This window comes from Bolinopsis microptera, chromosome 7 (assembly GCF_026151205.1).
Source record: "Bolinopsis microptera isolate Bmic1 chromosome 7, MBARI_Bmic_1.0, whole genome shotgun sequence".
NCBI lineage: Eukaryota > Metazoa > Ctenophora > Tentaculata > Lobata > Bolinopsidae > Bolinopsis > Bolinopsis microptera.
The window spans coordinates 7,457,648-7,478,166 of record NC_087078.1 but is presented as its reverse complement, the minus strand read 5'-3'; the positions used below and the strand labels follow the sequence as shown (position 1 = coordinate 7,478,166).

Sequence of the window (20,519 nt, the reverse complement as noted above, 5' to 3'; positions counted from 1 at the left end):
ATTCGTACCCCAACCACACTCCATTTTAAATCGCTAAATGTAATATATTTAAATATCTAAATTACTTTCACAACAATAGCCTGATCTGTTTCAGTACTTGACAGTGGCGCTTTAACACCGTGTGGAGCATTTTATGTGTGTGACGGTCTGGGCTGGAGACTTTTTGTAGCTAATCTCTTGTTCCTCCTCGCCGTGGCAGGTTCGATACGTTAATACGTCAATTAATACGCTAATACGTTACATTTAATTAATACGTTAATTAATATTATGTTCAGTGCTAGTACTACTTATGTTCGAATTAATTTTAAATCCTTATAGTATTAAGTGGTACACACTAATACTGTCACTACATGATTGTAATTGTATTCGAAATAAGTTTAAAATTGCTCGTACCCGCTGCTCGATTGAAGCTGTGAAATGAACAACAATACAAGGTTGTGCGTAGTTCTACAATTAAAGTAAGTTAGTCATTGAACTATGAACTAATTGCAATTAATTCTGCAGCGTGGTCGTTGGTTGCTGGACTAGCTTTGTTTCTACCGCTACGGATTATGAGCCTTCTGAGGGTGGATAAAATTACAGAAGACGTGAGTTAAAACTTAAAAGTAAAACCGTCTCAAATCTCTCAGTTCAAACTATTTCTGTTTATTCAACCAATACTTACGACTGTACCTATTTTCAATGCTTTCTCCTGGAATTTAATTTAAATTCTTCTCATACAGTTCAAACTCACTCACTGAGTGAGTTTGAACTGTATGAGAAGAATTTAAATTAAATTCCAGGAGAAAGCATTCTCAGAATCAAAGCTTCTTGACTGAAGGACATTTAATTTCAGGCTGGACTTGATTTCATTTCTGGGGCTGCTCTAGCTGTTGAGTTGAAAAGATTTAACTGAATCTTTAAAGTTCAAAGGACAATTTCTACACGGATATTGAGTGCCTGTGCAGCATATACGTCTTGAATTAAACTAGACTGAGACTAGCGTAAAAATAAATAGTACATGTATCAGAGCTAGATGGTTATAACGCGGCCAGTACCATTCCAAAAATACGAGCTGTTTATTGTTTGATAGTTGATTTGCTTTTGTGTTTTGATGCTTTTCGGAACACAAAAGCACACTATACACTATAATAATCAAACAGTCGATATTATTGATTATAGATGAAAACAACTGAACAAACGTTGTACTTAACTTATTTATAATTTCTGCTAATAATACTAGGTTCTGGAGACTCTAATTTACATATTTGAAGCCAATTTATCTGTTTTTGTACATCATCATTGTAACCGTATTCAGTGGTTGTTTATTTTTCTACTAATTTTTTGTCTTTTAAAAACCAGATTTTATTTCTTTACACTTTTTTGTAAGCACTTTTTTTACATTCTGGGGTTGTTAAAGATTTATCCTATTTTCCAGTTGAGCACATTTAAAAGTTATATAAGTTTTGTATCCAAATCATTTCAAGATATGAGTCAGAATTATTAAAAAAGAAACTACTTGTTTTATTGATCAACAATGCAACTATCAATTCCGAATAAATCTATTTTCAACGTCAGAAACTCATGAAAAACTAACTAATTCAATATAAAACATCATTTCCATTAAAACAGGGAGCAAAATTATATCATATCTAAACACAAAAACTGCTAACAAGGCTTTATTAAATACTTTAGCCGCCCAAAATGGCAAATCGAAAATAAACTGAAGTGGAATAAAGTATATTTTGACAATATTAAATGGTTGGTTAACAAAATCAGACGACGTTGGTGGATATTTTAAAGACACATAATTTAATTAACTCTCGGTCGGGTGACCTCCCGACGACCCCATTTCCCATTCGATATTCTGAGTTTGACTAAGAAGTGTTTGCTACTGCCAGTTTTTTAAGATGCTCCATGAAGACTTGCAGACTGACGTCCTCTGTAAGAACACTAGCCCCGGCTCCCTCTTGAGAATAACCATACATCGTGTTATGAGTCTGGCTCGGGTTCACCTGGTAATGATTTGAAGTTAGTTTAGAACAAACGGTTATCTACGAATCCTGATCAAATCAAACTCAGTCAGCGAAGACATTATATATTATTCGACGCTAAGTGATTACCTTAGGTTCAATTTCAAGAATGGCCGTATTGTATAGCAGTGTTTTTATTGATATAAGAGAACGGGTTATCAAGCTTTGAATACATATAAAGCAGGAAATTTGAGAACATACCTTAGCGAATAAGAATCTCGATTGACTGTCACCATGGACACAGTTCACATAACGCGGCATCGGGAACCTGGTTGCTAGGATTTCTTGTGCATCATCAATAGGTGCCTGTAGGATAGTTTAAGTTATAAACCACCACTCATTACAAAAACTCAATAATTTGGGTAATTTACATAACTTATATTATAACATGACTTCTATTGAATTGAGTAGAGAAAATGGTGGTCAAACTAATATATTATTAATTAATATAATAAGGCACCTGAAGTAGTTGTCTAAAGTTTTCGTGACTTGGATCCTCGTGATATTTCTTTTCGATCCATTTGGCTATCGTATCTCCGTGGTATATGACTATGTGGAAGAATGTGTCCATCAATAGGATTCTGTCAGGAACTATGCTCACGGAATCCAGTAACACCGGCTGAAATATTACAGATTTTTAGATTGACCATGAAATTGAAGTTCGCATGACTCATTTTCGGGATTATTTTAAAATCGTCACAAAATGATGCAACTGTATGAACTGTCCATACCTCAGGGGGTCCACTAAAGGAGTAGGAGTACAGATAAGGCTGTATCATAATCATCGAATTGCTGACGTCCTCTTTCATTAGTTTGTGTCTGAAAATAGTACAGGATCAAGTTTTCGGCCACTTTCTATCCGCGTTTAGCTATTAATCAGCTGTTTAGCTATTAATTAGCTATTAATATACCTTACTCGGGATTATTATGACCGGGATAAAGTGGCGGGTTTAGGGTAATTTCGCCATATTTTTCCCGAACCACATTTTCACCGGTCGTTAATAAACCCGCCGACTCAGCTTTTAGGGTTCCCAAGGGGTATGGGTGCTCATATTTTAATGGGTGTCTTATATTCACTAAAGAAGACTATTGGGACACTTGTTGTAGGTTTTTCGACTTCATTTGGCTAAAATTGCAAAAAATTCACCTTTTTGCCCAATTCTTGTCATATATCCTTATTGTCAAAGTTGATTTAAATAGGCCAATTTTTAATTTCTTAGGTAGTGACTATCTCTACATAATGAAATAGGACTCAAAGTAAAAGTAACAGTTAAATTAAAACTCGAATTAATTAAAACGGTCAATAACATGAATCAGTTTCATCAGTCATTTATTCATAATTCTAAACAATGTGAACGATGCATTCTTTCGAAGATTTTCTACAAATTGAGTCATAATGGTTATTTGATACACGTAAACATGTAATGCTAATTCAAAACAACGAATTTGCTAGAGTCTACTTTCAACAATTATTGATAATTCGACTTGTTTCACAAGTTTTAGCAATGCGAAAATTTCTGAACCTGCTTATCTCTAATAAGGAAATTTACATCTCAGACAAAATTTTTGAATCTAAAATTGAAAGGTTGGACACCGGTAAAATGGCGACCGGGAAAATGTGGTGGGTTTTGAGCAATTTCGCCATATTTTTCCCGAACCATATTTTAACCGGTCGTTAATAAACCCGTCGTAATAATCCCGAGTAAGGTAGCTGTTAATAGGAAGTAGAGGTTCCTATTCAGTGACGTGGCCCTTTTGGGTCTATAAATAGTAACAGAATGCAGGCCACTACTAATCTTGCATGATTAAGAGCTAACCGCGCGTTACGTATAATTTGCGCGCCTCACTAACAATTTACGCGCGCATTCCCTATCTTGTGCAACCTAAATAATGCCACGTCCACACCCTTATTTCCTCTTTTATCTACATCGTTACTTACAATAACGTGTCCATATTTGACTAGACAGTAGACAGCGGATAGTGTTTGTACGATATGATACTTTAATGATAGATTTTAAGCCTGGCCCCACCCATTACAATGAGGTAATCGCTGTCAGTAAACTGCAGTGAAATGCAATGTACTAAATAGTGAATGAATATAGTGAATAGTGGTCCCTTTGACCGTTTTACGATTTAATAAAAGCAAACGATCAGTTCTTCCGCTTCTTCGTTTAAATATTTTCCTCCTCCAATCAATAAACATGCCAGATTTATCGTAATATTAGGTAATCACCATGATATAAAATTAGCTGAACATTAACACTACACTCTTTTGAAATGGATCATTCAAGAGTTTGGCCCTTCTTGAGCTTTCACATAGTCTCAATTGTATGCATATCATGATTATACTCTACTATTGACTGTCGAATAGATTGATTTCCTGATTTAGGATGAGATAATTGCCATTAATGCCAACAAGATTATATCCCGGCTTCGCTTCAACTTTATAAAGTTATAATTGATTTGATAGGCTTATATTCATTTGACCAGTAGTTAATTTCCAATTAATTTTTAATTCCATCCAACAATTTTAAATGCTAGCCATTCATGCGAATGACAAAGTTTGTTTCAGCACCACCAACTATCATAACAACAAGTTCTTTTAAACTTGTAGTTATGATAATACATTTCAATCAAAGGCACACACTTTGATCCCAATCCTCAAACAATAAGCTAGGTGAATTCCTAGGCTACAATTAACCTAATTACCGTTCACACAACAATTATCTGGGATCACTCGCATGTACAGTTAATTGATATACACACACACACACACACACATTTTACACGACAGTATTGAGACACTAAATATAGCAGTAGGCGGAAAGAGAGATTGTATGAAAAATAGTCTACAGTGCGACTATACATAGTTTAGTAGTAGTAATATGCATAGTTTGCTAATGATTCAGGTTAAGTGCTTATTATCAGAGAGAGTTATTATTGACCTCTCTCTCGGTCTCTTTCTATGGCCAACATTCAGACTGCTGGTGAAACACTAATACTGGATTGAAATGAACGAGATGAAGATGAGACAAAGCTTTTAACGTACATAATATAAAATTACACTCTATTCTTTGTTTAATGTATTTGTATCGATGGAATTAATACAAAGTTATTCTCTAAGCCGCACCACTTGTTTATGTGAACCAGTTAAAAAAAATTAAAAGTACAGTAAATCCCCGATTTACCGCGCCCCAATTTACCACAAACCCCGATTTACCGCGGCCATTTCCAAATAGAGCTTTAAGTTTTAACATAGTATTATGTAACGGGATGGAAATATTTTAAGCGGGCAATACCCTGTCCAAACCAAGGATACATAACATGAAGACTTTGTTGTAACTTGTATAAAAAGCATTCATACATAATGTAAACAATCAAAACTCAGATTTACCGCAAACCTCGATTTACCGCGGCTTTTTCCTTTCTCCCAAACTCCGCGGTAAATCGGGGCATTTAACTGTACATTTATTTACCTGTAGTAAGCGGTTTCGTCCGGACTGTTGTTGAACACTTGCAAGAACATAGATCTCCTTAAGTGGAACATGAACTGAAGTAAGACATATTTTAACTGTTTGTTATATTATCAAGGAATGTGGGAGGCATAATATATAATAAGGCACCTTCCTCATTGTTGATTGTGTTAACCTTTAAATTTCCGTGAATAGTTTGAAAGTATTTTTGGCAGACTCAAATATTGAAATATTATAACTATTTCCGGTACCGAGGAAATATTTGTCAGATAAAACATAAACTTTATGTTTTCGAGCCTCAGCGTTGAATAGAAATCCTAAAAGAACGTTAGGAAATTCCAAGTACTGATTATTTATAGAAGGTAAAAAATTCAAACAAACGATAAAGAAATGTTAAGTAAATATCGGACCAACCTGTGGATAAAGAGTGAAGTTATCAGGAAACTTGAAGGAATTAGAGTCCTCTTTTTGGAAATCCCCGAACTTTTGGCAGAGTCTTATCAGCATTCTGTCCAGCCAGCGCAATACATCCGGCCCGTCGTTATCTGTTTCGTTACGGTTAACAGCGATACGTGCCATCAGCGCCGCACTCAGCTCCTGATCAAATCCTGCAGCTACATGCTGGATGTTGGCTATCGGATCAGCCCAGCTGAGGACAGTCTAGTTTAAGATCCAATTACAGAAAATACATTTCTTTAAATATGAACATATATTGCATAATATAATACACATAATAATAATACACAGAACATAACCACAAAGAAAACAGATAAAACCGGTTATAAGCTTGTAGTACTTACTGTCTAGCAAGTGTGGTGACCCTGATCCTCTTGGTGCCGTTAATGTGCTGGTACTGAGATATGAACTGTACCGCTCCCCGGCCCCCTGCTGGTGGCTGTCCCTGTTGGGAGGACACCTCAAAGAATATAGCCAGAGTCGTGGTCGGGTCTCCTGAACACAACTGCCAAGCGTTTGTTCCCCCAATACCTATCTCCTGAGATGATGGTGGTTTAGATGTTGGCAGTGGTTCGTTTTTGTGTAGCAATAGTAATTTATTGGGGGGGGGTGTCATGTCCGTCTATGTCCGCCTATGTCCTGTCCTTTTTGGATTCTATGAGACAACGGACGTGTTTTTTGGGACATTGGCGGACACGGACGGACATTGGCGGACTCGGACGGACATTGGCGGACCCGGACGGACATTGGCGGACTTGGATGGACATTGGTGGACATTAGCGGACATTGGTGGACATTAGCGGACAAACATTTTGAGGACTGAAGAGTACTGAAGAGTACTGAACAGTACTGAGGAGGATGGCTGAGAAGGATGGCTGAGGAGGATGGCGGAGGAGGATGGCTGAGGAGGATGACTGAGGAGGATGACTGAGGAGGATGACTGAGAGGGAGGAGAAGGATCAGGAAGACCCAGGAGGAGGAGGAGGAGGAGGACCCAGAAGGAGGACCTAGGAGGAGGAGGAGAACTGAGGAGGATGACTGAGGAAGAGGAGGACTCAGGAGGAGGACTGAGGAGGACTGAGAAGAAGGAGGACTGAGGAGGATGGCTGAGGAGGATGGCTGAGGAGGATGACTGAGAGGGAGGAGGAGGAGGAAGAGGAGGAAGAGGACTGAGGAGGAGGAGGAGAAGGACTGAGGAGGAGAAGGAGGACCCAGGAGGAGGAGGGCCCAAGAGGAGGAGGACCCAGGAGGAGGAGGAGGACTGGGGAGGAGGAGAACTGTTGAGGACTGATGAGGAGGACTGAGGACGAGGAGGAAGAGTAGGAGGAGGACTGAGGAGGGGAGGAGGAAGAGGACTGGGGAGGATCAGGAAGACCCAGGAGGAGGAGGAGGACCCAGGAGGAGGAGGAGGACTGAGGAGGACTGACGATGACTGAGAAGGAGGAGGACTGAGGAGTATTGAGGAGGATAGCTGAGGAGGATGGCTGGGGAGGATGGCTGAGGAGGATGACTGAGGAGGATGACTGAGAGGGAGGAGGAGGAGGACTCAGGAGGAGGACTCAGAAGGAAGAGGAGGAGGACTCAGGAGGAGGACTCAGGAGAAGGACTCAGGAGGAGGACTTAGGAGAAATGAGAAGGAGGACTGAGGAGAACTGAGGAGGAGGAGGAGGAGGAGGACTGAATAGGAAGAGGAGGAGGACTGGGAGAGGACTGGGGAGGAGGAGGACTGATAAGAAGGATGAGGAGGACCCAGGAGGAGGAGGACTGAGGACCGAGGAGGAAGAGGAGGAGGAGGACCCAGGAGGAGGAGGACTGAGGAGGAGGACTGAGGAGGACTGAGGAGGATGGCTGAGGAGGATGACTGAGAGGGAAGAGGAGGAGGAGGAGGAGGAGGACTGAGGAGGACTGAGAAGGAGGAGGATGAGGACTGAATAGGAGGAGGAGGAGGGGGACTGGGGGAGGACTGAGGAGGAGGATGGAGGACTGAGGAGAAGGATGAGGAGGAGGACTGAGGACTGAGGAGGAAGAGGAGGAGGATGAAGAGGAGGAGGAGGACCCAGGAGGAGGACCCAGGAGGAGGAGGAGGACTGGGGAGGAGGAGGACTGTTGAGGACTGATGAGGAGGACTGAGGACGAGGAGGAGGAGTAGGAGAAGGACTTAGGAGGGGAGGAGGAAGAGGACTGAGGAAGATCAGGAAGACCCAGGGGGAGGAGGAGGAAGAGTAGGAGGAGGAAGCATCTAAATGTTATTTCCATTTTTGTCCGTTTTTGTCCATTTTTGTCTGTTTTTGTCCGCTCTATTTTTTGTCCGTTTTGAAAATATAGGGTACCGAACGGACAAAAAACATGATCCCCCTATAACATGACAGCAAAAATTGAACATTTTATTTAGCAATTTAGGTGTCCATTAATGTCCGCCTATGTCCGCCTATGTCCGTCTATGTCCGCCTATGTCCGCCTATGTCCGCCTATGTCCGCCTATGTCCGTCTATGTCCGCCTATGTCCTGTCCTTTTTGGATTCTATGAGACAAGCGGACATAGACGGACGTGACACCCCCCCCCCCCCCCCCCCCCCTTTATTAGATGAAGTGATGAAGAATAAGTGAAATATCACCGTAACCTTTAAAATAAAAGATTCCATCAGGAACTAACCGTATCAGAAACATTAGGAGTCTTGCGTTGCAGAGAGAAACAAGGACCTAGAGCTCCGGCAACCTTCAGTTCTCGGGTCGTCTTAACCTCAACATTTATGTTGAAACCCATTTTGTGCTCGCCTTTGTCGTTTTTAGCAAACAACATTTGGTAGGATTGCTTGAAGAGTGTCGTTGCAAATGCATCTGCTAGCACCATGTGTCCACTGGTAGGGGGTGGATATATTTCAGTTTCCTGCTTTATCAAGCTTAACATATTTTAAGAGTAAGAAACGGAGCTCTCAGACGAATTTCCTGACTAGTGACTATATTGGTATTACTGTAAAAGCTATCTGTGATAACAATAAGTATGTATGTATATCATATGGGAAAAACACTTATTAAGCGTTAAAGAAAAGAACACAATATATTAACGCGTGTATATATCTGAATAAGTAATAAGACAGTATAACTCACCCAGTCTGCATGGTAAGATGCCGCATCTCATGAAGTCCAGTCTGATGAAGGGCTGCGGAGAAAATATCGATAGTGTGACCGTTCTTAGCAGCGCGCTGGGCTAGTCCCTCGTAGAATCGGGATGCTTTCTTCAGGTAGGGTGCATCGTTCTTGTCGATGTCGTGATGGGAACGGATAGCTTCTTTCAGGTCTTCCCCAACAATCATTCCAGGGCCCTGTGATTAATATTGTTGTTTAAATTGATGATACATAATACGACCATGGGCAGGCAGTATCAATTCGACTAGGTCAAAGATCCTCAATTATAAACAAAGAGGATTCAAACTAAAAATTTCATCAGCCAAAACTCGATGCGATGAAAATTGAACAGCAAAACATTCAAAATAAAAATAAAATGTCAGTTCTGATACCTGAGTGCCGGGTCCTCCTAGGAACAACATGACTCTAGCCCCACAGTTAGGGTACACAGACTCTAGTATGCCCACAGCAATGGACAGAGCCACACCCACAGATCTGAGAGGTCTCTTACCAGTGGCCACTGGCCAGGGGTCAGGTTGTAGCTCCTCGATCAGGTCACTGATACTCATGTCACACTTGGCAAGGGGCTGCAGGAACCTGGGGAGAAGGTGTTTAGTATGCTGTAAGGTGTTTAGATCACTTATCATGACCTATCATATTATCTCCAATTAGTAACAATTAACAACTACTCATTGGACGTACTATCTGATTACATGAATTAATATCTGTGATAATAGTAATACAATTTATTTTGCTTATAAAATAACAATAAGACGCTTCAGTCATCCAAAATATCTAGCATCTTTTTTTAGAATATTGTTGAAGCGAGAAACCTTATCCGATTCCCTAAATGTCATCACCCATCAACTGCACCATCATCCAAGCGCCCAAAAGTCCCAAAATTAATCCCGTAAAATGCATACCTCCTGACCCAGACCCTTTATAAAAGTGATCTACAGAGACAGTTATTCAGATACATCTTAGAGAGCACTATTTCGTTCAACCTTCCCGAAATCACAATGATACGTTTTATCCAGATCGTTTTATCAGTTATTGCTGTACTGTCGGGATCCACTGTCGCAGCCAGTGATAGCAAGAGTTATACAGCTCTTAAGTTTGCTTATGATGGAAATAGTTTGGTAACATATAGCCCAGACATGACCCCCTTCACAGACAAATTTACTATTTGTGTGTGGGTTCGCAAACTCCAGTCAGGTGGTCCCCCTGCCCCATTTGGTTATAAAAATTACGAGATATTCATGACAGATAACGGCTACTACAACATACTGTTTGGTTCCCGCTCCCTGGATAATGTTCTGACTAGCAAGTTTACCTCGCCAGTAGGTACTTGGTTTATGTACTGCTCCACGTGGAGCCTCGCTTCTAGAACCTTCAGAGTCTACGTTAATGGTGAACTAGCAGGTACCCAGACCACACCCTCTGGGAGGAAGCTGCAGACAGGTGGTGCATTTACTTTAGGGTCCAACAGTGGTCACTATTTCGGTGGTGAACTGTTTAATTTCAACATGTACTCAAAAGAAATGACAGCTACAGAAGTAGCTGCTATGTCTTCAGGTGGTCTCTGTACAGAGATACCTGAACAGTTGGAGGAGTATAGAGTTATAAAGTGGGAAGATATTGTGAAGCTGAGTAGATCTGGTACTGTGCAGGATTTAGACATAGTATGTACTGCTATTGGAGCTGAACTGCAGAGGACGAGAGGAAAGCTGGAGGTGGCCGTTAGTGAAAAGAGTACTCTACAACTTTCAATGAACAGGACGCAGATAGAACTACAGGAAGTTCAGGGACTGTTCAACTCAACCCAGGAAGAACTAGTTGGGGTAAAGAGAGACCTAGAGGTAATGGGAGGAGAGCTGAATGATACCAAAGTGGAACTTGAGGGAGTCAAGAGGGAGCTGGGAGGAGAGCTGAATGAGACAAAAAGTCAGCTTGAGGACACAAAGTTGGAATTGGAGGATACCAAGTTGGAGTTAAAGAAAGTCACCGAGTCTAAATGTGCGCTTCAGAAAGGCAACCTAACGAAGTGGGATATGTTTTATTCGCCCGCTTATTATAATAAAACATTTACACGCCGACTTTATCAACAACTCACCACAACTTGGGACTCTATTAGCAGTAAGATATTAGCAGTATACTATACTGTATAGTTAATATTATATTATATTTTATATGACAATTTATATTTATATTGATTACTTTTTAAATAAATTGATTGTGCTTCAAAAATCACCGGTAACAAAATCGTATCTTTTAATAAAACGTACACGCATACGATATATTATAGAATGCCATTTAACATTTGCAACATCTCAAACTCGCTCATTAAGGCCAGAGGGGGGGGGGGGGTAAAATTCGTTTTTCCAGTTTTCACATATTTAATCAGGGCTGCTGGAGACGAACAAGAAGAAAAAAACCGGACTGAAATCTGACCTTGCGTTTTTGAGATATCGCGCGCCAAATATTGAGGTTTACCTGTAATTACATGTAAACCTTTAACTTAAACTGTAAAAAGTTTAAAAACCTTAACTTGAGAAGACTGTGCACACCCAGAAGCTGAAACTTGGCACAGGTGTTCTTTGGGGTGTTAGGCAAAAACGTTATGTTTTAGAATTTTGATTTTTGCCTTTGTTCTTGAAATATGAGGTTAACTTTAACCCAAATTCGATTTTATTTCGAATTTGGGGTAAAGTTAACCTCATATTTCAAGAACAAAGGCAAAAATCAAAATTCTAAAACATAACGTTTTTGCCTAACACCCAAAAGAACACCTGTGCCAAGTTTCAGCTTCTGGGTGTGGCCAGTCTTCTCAAGTTAAGGATTTTGGTATGAAAAAAACCGTTTCGAGTAAAACGAGTTTTGGTGTTTTCATTTCACTGCCAAAATCTCAAATTGTGCATTATTTTCCGTATTTAGTAGCGTCTCCATACAATTTTTGCTTTAAGGTGTAAAGATCTTCATTGAGATACTTTATATTGGGAAAATCAACATCATAAACCAAAATTTGTCTAAAAATGAGGTTAACTATCATGATATCTTGTAATAGTAGTAAAAATATGATTGTTAACCTCGCTATAGACCATATTACACTGGGATTGGTTTATCAATACATTGCTATACATGTAATAAAACATTTGCCCAGTGTAACGATAAAGTTTTTGAGGTTAACATGTGATTGACTGGCCCGATATTCAACAAATGAGAGGTTAACCTCATTTTTGAGCCATTTACGGGTGAACTCTTCTACTTAAACATGGTCATTCCAAATCACCTTTGTCACGAGATAATATTTGAGGCATTGTAATACAAATAGATACCTCACTGTGATATTGTGGTACATAACAAAAGTAAGAATCGTATGTAAATAATTCTTAAAGTACCAAGTGTGATGGTTAACCTCATTTTCAACACTTTCTCGAGATAAAATTAAGTGAATCAGCACTACATCTATTTAGAAATTTGTATGTCGTAATCTTACGATAAAAATAACAACTCTATCGTCTAATCTATTTTCGCTATACCTAAATTAAGAGGTTAACCTCATTTATAAACGTTTAGATAGCGTTTTTACTGACAATTATGAACATAGAATTCAGAGTTAACATTTGCTGACCGAAATAACAAAATATCTTGGAGTAAAATAACATCTTAACCTCAATTTTAGTAACCTCAACGTTGTAACCCTAATTTTGTAAGAATCGGTTAACCTCATTTATCAAAAAAAGTTAAGCAGTTACAAATATGTGAATGGCAGCAAAACTTTTGTCATCAAAAAATGAATTTATTTAAAGAATAATATTATTATAAAAATTTTTGAGCGTTTACCCCCCCCACCCCCCCCCCCCCCCCCCCCTCTGGCCTTAAGCCAATTTATGCTATCTACATATTATTAATATTTATTAACGAATTCTCACTTCCCCTTTTATTCAGGTAGACTGTTTGGAATGACGATAACTGACAAGGTAATTGAGCTGATTAAAGATCTGGATGACGATCAGATCGATCACTGCGGAGAACTACTATCATAAACATGAAGCCTTCCTATCGGAACAGTTTTACAAAGGTACTTAACTTACGTCTTTTGAGTATAATTTTGGAACTAAAACGATCCTTAATATTAGCTACTACGGGGGGATACAACGGTCATGGTCATTAATGTGCATTAATGGGCATAAATTGGCATAAATGGGCATTAATGTATATGTATATTTCAGCAAAATTCTATAATACTGCCATTAATGCCCATACGTTTTTCCCCATTTTTTATTAAATATGGGCATTAATGTGCATTAATGGGCATTAATGTGCATTAATGGGCATTAATGTGCAAAATTTTAAAATACTGCCATTAATGCCCATACTTTTTTCCCATTTTTGCCCATTTTTCTATTAAATATAGGCATTAATGTGCATTAAGGGGCATTAATGGGCATAAATGGGCATTATGTGCATTAATGTATATGTATATTTCAGCAAAATTCTATAATACTGACATTAATGACCGTTGTATCCCCCCGCTACTACCGAAAAAACGTTACTGGCTACTAAATTAATAAGTAGATAAGTAACGTTTAATTTAGTTGAAACTTACATGGTAACGACAGTGTATTTTACAATTTATATGATCTTAAAAATCCACGTAAATGTAAATATTTTGATTTAAATCTACATAACATGATCAGTAGCGTTAGCTACTTAAATTCAGTTCGCGTATACTTTACAACTCTAGTAACAACTTAAGCTCGCAGTATTTATGACTCTGTTATAACCAGATATAAGTATCTCTTAAACAATTCCCCTCTTGTTCAGACCGCTGGCTGGCATGTCACGTGATCATGTCACGTGACCGTGGTACTGGACAACAAAGCAGCTGAGAACTCTAGAAACTAACGAGGAGGTTGAAAGAGAACACCAGGAAACTAACGAGAACACTACTACTGACATTGTTTATAACTTACTCATAAAGTAGACTGTAGCGTGATTAATATTTAAAATGATTTGTTACAGCTTTCTTATCTTTTAAGGGGGCCGGGGGGGGGGGGGGGGGGGTCTTCATCAAAATTCTCTCGAAATTGACTTTACAGTTGTTTCTGATAGAGGGGAGTGATATCTATCAGCTGTTTTTAGTCCCGTGGAAAAATATTGTTCCTAGCCGAAATTATTGCCGGTCAAAGGTCAGCGCTTATGTGTAATTGTATTGGGCGAGCGATTTTCAATCGCGCGCCCTGAAAATCGAGTCTAAAAATCTATCTTCTCCTACATTTTTGAGCAATCACCCTGAAACTTTCAGGATATGTTCTAAGGACCATTTAAAAGAGATTGTAAGGCCAGAATTTTGAGATAGGCCTTAGATATATTTTTATTCGATTTTGAAAATCTTGGACCTCGTTTTTTGACGATTTTTTCAGGTCCAAGATTTCCAAAATCGAATAAAAAAATTTCTAAGGCCTATCTCAAAATTCTGGCCCGACAATCTCTTCTAAATGGTCCTTAGAACATATCCTGAAGGTTTCGGGGTGATTACTCAAAAAATGTAGGAGAAGATAGATTTTTAGACTCGATTTTCAGGGCGCGCGATTGAAAATCGCTCGCGCAATACAATTACACATAAGCGCTGACCTTTGACCGGCAATAATTTCGGCTAGGAACAATATTTTTCCATGGGACTAAAAACAGCTGATAGATATCACTCCCCTCTATCAGAAACAACTGTAAAATCAATTTCGAGAGAATTTTGATGAAGACCCCCCCCCCCCCCCCCCCCCCCCCCCGGCCCCCTTAAAGCATATTCGGCATGAAGAATCTACGACTTTTCCAGATTTTTTTGGCGAATTAATGAAGTAGTATCGGCTACGATATACATAGCTATAAGGAAATGTTTAATTTATTTAACAGAAAAATGTCCTTTATTTCCGAAAGTTAGCAAGATCTATATTGAATCTATTTATACTGAATCTTTCAATCTGAAATGTTGTCTCGAACCGAGAAAAAGTTACAGCACACCAATAGTTTAGACACTTTTATGTGGGTATTTATCAAGCCGCTCACGCAACTATTTATCAACAGTACGTGTTTATTGCAATTGCTGTTACACAATCAATATATTCTCTAGATATAATCACCTATTAACAGCACCTATCAGCGCCCAAAATTTATCCTGTAAAATGCATACCTCCTGACCCAGACCCTTTATAAAAGTGATCAACAGAGACAGTTATTCAGATACATCTTAGAGAGCACTATTTCGTTTAACCTTCCCGAAATCACAATGTTTCGTTTTATCCAGATCGTTTTATCGGTTATTGTTGTACTGTCGGGATCCACTGTCGCAGCCAGTGATAGCAAGAGTTATACAGCTCTTAAGTTTGCTTATGATTCCAGTAGTTATGTATCATATAGCCCGGACATGGCCCGCTTGACAGACACATTTACTATTTGTGTGTGGGTTCGCAAACTCCAGTCAGGATCCCCCTGCCCCATTTGGTTATAAAGATTACGAGATATTCATGTCAGATAACGGCTACTACAACATACTGTTTGGTTCCCGCTCCCTGGATAATGTTCTGACTAGCAAGTTTACCTCGCCAGTAGGTATTTGGTTTATGTACTGCTCCACGTGGAGCCTCGCTTCTAGAACCTTCAGAGTCTACGTTAATGGTCAACTAGCAGGTACCCAGACCACACCCTCTGGGAGGAAGCTGCAGACAGGTGGTGCATTAACTTTAGGGTCCAACAGTGGTCACTATTTCGGTGGTGAACTGTTTAATTTCAACATATACTCGAAGGAGCTGACAGCTACAGAAGTAGCTGCCATGTCTTCAGGTGGTCTCTGTACAGAGATACCTGAACAGTTGGAGGAGTATAGGGTTATAAAGTGGGAAGATATTGTGAAGCTGAGTAGATCTGGTACTGTGCAGGACTTCATCGACCCATTATGTGCTGATTCTGATGAACTGCAGAGGACGAGAGGAAAGCTGGAGTTAGCCGTTAGTGAAAAGAGTACTCTACAACTGTCCCTAAATACGACGCAGACAGAGCTACTGGAAGTTCAGGGACTGTTCAACTCCACACAGGAAGAACTAGTTGGGGTAAAGAGAGACCTAGGGGTAATGGGAGGAGAGCTGAATGAGACAAAAAGTCAGCTTGAGGACACAAAGTTGGAGTTGGAGGATACCAAGTTGGAGTTAAAGAACGTCACCGAGTCTAAATGTGCGCTTCAGAAAGGCAACCTGACGAAGTGGGATATGTTTTATTCGCCCGCTTATTATAATAAAACATTTACTCGCCGACTATATCAACAACTCACCACAACTTGGGACTCTATTAGCAGTAAGATATTAGCAGTATACTATACTGTATAGTTAACATTATATTACATTTTATATGACAATTCATATTTATATTCATTACTTTTTAAATAAATTGATTTATGCTTCAAAAATTACCGGTAACAAAATCGTATCTTTTAATATAACGTACACACACGATATAATATATAGAATACCATTTAACTCTCGCAACATCTCAAACTCGCTCATTAAGCCAATTTATGCTATCTACTATCTACATAATACATATTATTCTTAATATTTGTTAACGAGTTCTCAGTTCTCCTTTTATTCAGGTAGACTGCTTGGTATGACGATAACTGACAAGGTAATTGAGCTGATTAAAGATCTGGATGATGATCAGATTTATCACTGCGGAGAACTACTATCATAAACATGAAGCCTTCCTACCGGAACAGTCTAACAAAGGTATACAACTTACATCTTTTGAGTCTAATTTTTGAACTAAAACGATCCATTATATTAGCTGCTAGTAGATAAGTAACGTTAAATTTAGTTAAAACTTACATGATAACGACAGTGTATTTTACAATTTATACCACCTTAAATATCCACGGAAATGTAAATATTTTGATTTAAATCTACATAACATGATCAGTAGAGTTAGCTATTTAAATACAGTTCACGTGTATTTTACCACTCTTGTAACAACTTTAGCTCGTGATATTTATCTTATAACCAGATATAAGTATCTCTTAAACAGTTCCCCTCTTGATCAGACCACTGGCTGGCATGTCACGTGACCGGTACTGGACGACAAAGCAGCTGAGAAGTCTAGAAACTAACAAGGAGGTTGAAAGAGAACATCAGGAAACTAACGAGAACATTATTACTGACATTGTTTATAACTTAATCGTAGAGTAGACTGTAGCGTGATTAATATTTAACATGATTTGTTACAGCTTTCTTATCTTGAGCATATTCGGCATGAAGAATCTATACGTTTTCCAGTTTTTTTGGCGAATTAATGAAGTTACAGCGGCTACGCTCTACATATTACAGTAAGGACATACAATAAGGACACATTCAGTTTTATTTAACAGAAAAATGTGATTTTTTTGGAAATCTAGCATGATTTATATTGAATCTATTGATAAACTGAACCTTTCAATCAATCTTAAATCTTGTCTCAAACCGAGAAATGTTTGGCGAATAGATTAAAGCTGTCAGTTTTATAACAAGTTTGTGAGAATGCTACTGTGATATAAAATTTGTTTTTTGAAATCTTTCAATTCATTTCTTTCACTTAATTCATCAAATAATTCACCAAAATGACAATCCATTACAGAATCCTTAATATCCGTCAAGAACGTGACTTATAATTATTCAACATAAACCTTCTGATCTTAAAAAATGGTCCAACAAAACACAATATTATATATATTGTGATAAAACGTAATGCTGGCAAGGTTACAGCACACCAATAGTTTAACACTAAAAGTTTAACACTTACTTGTTTGAGGTATTTGCAGCGTGCGCTCCAGGAGTCAGGTTCAGGAACTCCTGTATTTGTTTGCCGTTCAGTTCTTTGCTTCCTTTGAAAACGAACGCCTTGCTGATACCCTCCGCTCCAAGCTCGTGGACCAGGACCATTTTACCGAAGGAGATGAGGCCCACTAGTGCGTTTTGTGGTATCAGAGACAGGGACATTTGCAGGGTTTCCTGAAAATGTAAATTGTTAGTCGTTACTATATACAGCAATAAGTTCCGATGAATTGCACGCTGTCGTGTAAATTACCAAACTTGAAATTATCCTGTATTTCACTTAATGCACCAACACAAGGTACTACATTATTATTTTCCACTGAGATCACTAGAATTTGACTGGATGAAATAACTTCACGAGTTAAAACTTCACATCGTTTGAGAACTGAATCAAAACAATGCTAAAAGTGGACATAACATACCTTCAGAGCTTGTAAGTCTTCCTCTTCAACACAAGTATCGACTACAAACAAATAGATCAGGGGAGTGGGTGCACCTCTGTTAACGGTGTACTCGATCGTACTGCAATAATAATAATTGTTAGTGGGTTAGTTTAGTGGGGGATTAAAATAATACAATTATTATATTGGGTTGATGTTGTGTGCAGTGCATTTTGGACTTTTTTATATTTTTCATATATCGTGGTATTGAAATCCAAGTTTGCCAGAAATCAATAAATTCAAGTGATATTATATTACTATTATTAGATGCATCTTATTATTATTAGATGCATCTCATTTCTCCCAATGCCAATTCTCTAATCTAAAATAACCGATCCAAACTATTTAAGGGGTTAGGGGTGGGTTGGGTTGTGGGTTGGGTTTTTTAAAGTATTGTATGATATAATCTATTTCATTAACAAGTTAACAAATTATTAACATTATGATATTTTATGCACGCTGTATTTTATTATTGCACAATCATCTCTATTACTATATATCTTACATTTATATGTGTTGATTGTATGAAATGTTTTGTCAGGGACCATATTTTGTAGGTGTAATTTTTGCACGAACTACGTTCTGGTTTCCCGTCATTATAGTACATAGAAATCACTTTTTGACCGTGTTATTTTCATGCAATTACATTGATGTATGTACTATTTTGAAAAGATTTTCAATAAAAAAATATGGGTATGAATTGACTTATGTAGCACATTAACCAGGCCCAGACTACACTATGTACGTCAGCTTTGATTCGACAAGCTTTTTATCGCTATAATCTATTTTGACAGTCTCCTTTTAATACTAAGCTATCTGCAATACCTGAAATTAGGGATGAGCTCCGCAGGTTGGTGTTGTTCAGTGATACCCTGGTAATGAGGAGGGAATGGGTTTCTCTGTAGACAGAAGTTACACACCCACAGCTTGGCTCTGTAATCCACTTGGCTGAAACACGTTACATATTAAATTACATGTTCTTTTCATCACTAAGAAATTAATTAATCAGGGAACTGAATCTTGCCTTGAACAGAAAATTAGTGACATGTTACCAGTTATAAGTGAGATATTGAAAATATGCAACTCACAAATAACTAGCATATGGTTATGTTCAGAAAGTGTGGCATGGGAATACTAAAAAGGCAAATACTTACCACAGAGGATTCAGGACAGCCTTGCAGCTAGCACGAGAACACAACACAGGCTCATAGCACAACTCAGGGAGGTCAAGACGCTCTTTCAATGGTGTATAGGTACAACCAAGTGGAACAACCTGCAATATTTCAGATTAAATAACTGATTTCAAGATAGAATTTGCAAGTTTGTATCACACACTATAAAGCATTTCTGCAATACAATGCTTTAATTAGTATTTTAAAATATAATGTCTTGTTTCACAAATCAATCAATTGTGACTTTACATCTGTAATATATAATGGTGATCACTGATCCTGTTAGTACACCACTGGATGGCCCTCAGGTTGAGAAAAGACAATTTTTGTTTTTAGAATAAGATATATTTGAAATATTGTACGAAATATCAATAATTACCATTCGAGTTGCTTCCAGACGATTGGAAGGCCAAACATTCCAGCTGAATCTGATACCGTCTCGTTCCTCGTTTTCAAAGATAAAATCTTGAAATGTAGCCATAACTGTTCAGAGTTGCCCTCTACTAATGATTCAAGTAATTGTTAAGTTACTTGTTTGAATTGTGAACGATGACCATCTTCCTACCTGGATGTTATGCCTCAGTAAATTAAAAGGGGTTGTGGTCATGGTGCAGTGAGCGTCGCGTTGGGGTAAGAGTTGGGTTTGGGGTTAGACAAGGGTTCTGAGTCACGAGGTTCTGGAACAGGAGATCATGAACCAAAATTAACTAAAATATTCATGTACAAATGCTACAGCAGTTTGATTTGCAAAGAAACAGACAGAAAGGAATCTGTACATTTTGTTGCCAAACTAACTTTCATAATTTGGTAAATACAGTTGAGGGCAGTGTATACTGTATAGTTAACAAAATCTAGTTGGTCACAGTCACGTATAACACTTTGGTTGCCAAATCGGTGGCAGTTGTGCACATTGTAAAGCACTTATATTATGACGCAGTGAAACTATCGGACTACGATGTATGGGGACTTGCCACCCCATGGCACCATT

General features: G+C 38.5%; 3 protein-coding genes across 3 annotated transcripts in view; 2 read left to right on the top strand and 1 right to left on the bottom strand.

Moving 5' to 3' along the window:
- LOC134818965 (ammonium transporter 2-like) overlaps positions 1-1,610 on the top strand; it is a 20,211-nt gene extending 18,601 nt beyond the window's left edge. Inside the window, exons 11-13 of the mRNA XM_063828707.1 lie at positions 95-199; positions 505-587; positions 836-1,610. Of these exons, the coding sequence (XP_063684777.1) occupies positions 95-199; positions 505-587; positions 836-895 (248 nt within the window). The 3' untranslated portion in view covers positions 896-1,610. The remainder of the gene's footprint in view (positions 1-94; positions 200-504; positions 588-835) is intronic.
- LOC134818963 (protein transport protein Sec23A-like) lies at positions 1,480-20,519 on the bottom strand. The gene is made up of 15 exons (XM_063828705.1): positions 19,911-20,519; positions 19,514-19,632; positions 19,185-19,307; positions 18,342-18,441; positions 17,888-18,096; positions 9,460-9,664; positions 9,050-9,264; positions 8,595-8,799; positions 6,286-6,479; positions 5,900-6,134; positions 5,489-5,562; positions 2,744-2,831; positions 2,473-2,631; positions 2,214-2,318; positions 1,480-1,994 (listed from the first exon to the last, which is right to left on the bottom strand). Exons 1-15 carry the CDS (start codon positions 20,010-20,012, stop codon positions 1,857-1,859), a joined length of 2,271 nt encoding a protein of 756 aa, XP_063684775.1. The 5' UTR covers positions 20,013-20,519; the 3' UTR covers positions 1,480-1,856.
- On the top strand, positions 10,045-16,836 carry LOC134818966 (uncharacterized). Its single transcript, XM_063828708.1, has 3 exons — positions 10,045-10,983; positions 16,186-16,414; positions 16,710-16,836. The coding sequence occupies exons 1-3, from the start codon at positions 10,087-10,089 to the stop codon at positions 16,805-16,807; spliced, it is 1,224 nt and encodes a 407-aa protein (XP_063684778.1). The 5' UTR covers positions 10,045-10,086; the 3' UTR covers positions 16,808-16,836.

Coding starts and splice junctions, on each gene's coding strand:
- LOC134818966 (XM_063828708.1), top strand. CDS start 10,087: ATGATACGTTTTATCCAGATCGTTTTATCAGTTATTGCTGTACTGTCG. Junction 10,984..16,185: donor TTGAGGGAGTCAAGAGGGAG/CTGGGAGGAGAG, acceptor GTAAAGAGAGAC/CTAGGGGTAATGGGAGGAGA. Junction 16,415..16,709: donor AACTTGGGACTCTATTAGCA/GTAAGATATTAG, acceptor CCTTTTATTCAG/GTAGACTGCTTGGTATGACG.
- LOC134818963 (XM_063828705.1), bottom strand. CDS start 20,012: ATGGCTACATTTCAAGATTTTATCTTTGAAAACGAGGAACGAGACGGT. Junction 9,265..9,459: donor TAGGAGGACCCGGCACTCAG/GTATCAGAACTG, acceptor TATTAATCACAG/GGCCCTGGAATGATTGTTGG. Junction 2,319..2,472: donor ACTTTAGACAACTACTTCAG/GTGCCTTATTAT, acceptor ACTATCCTACAG/GCACCTATTGATGATGCACA.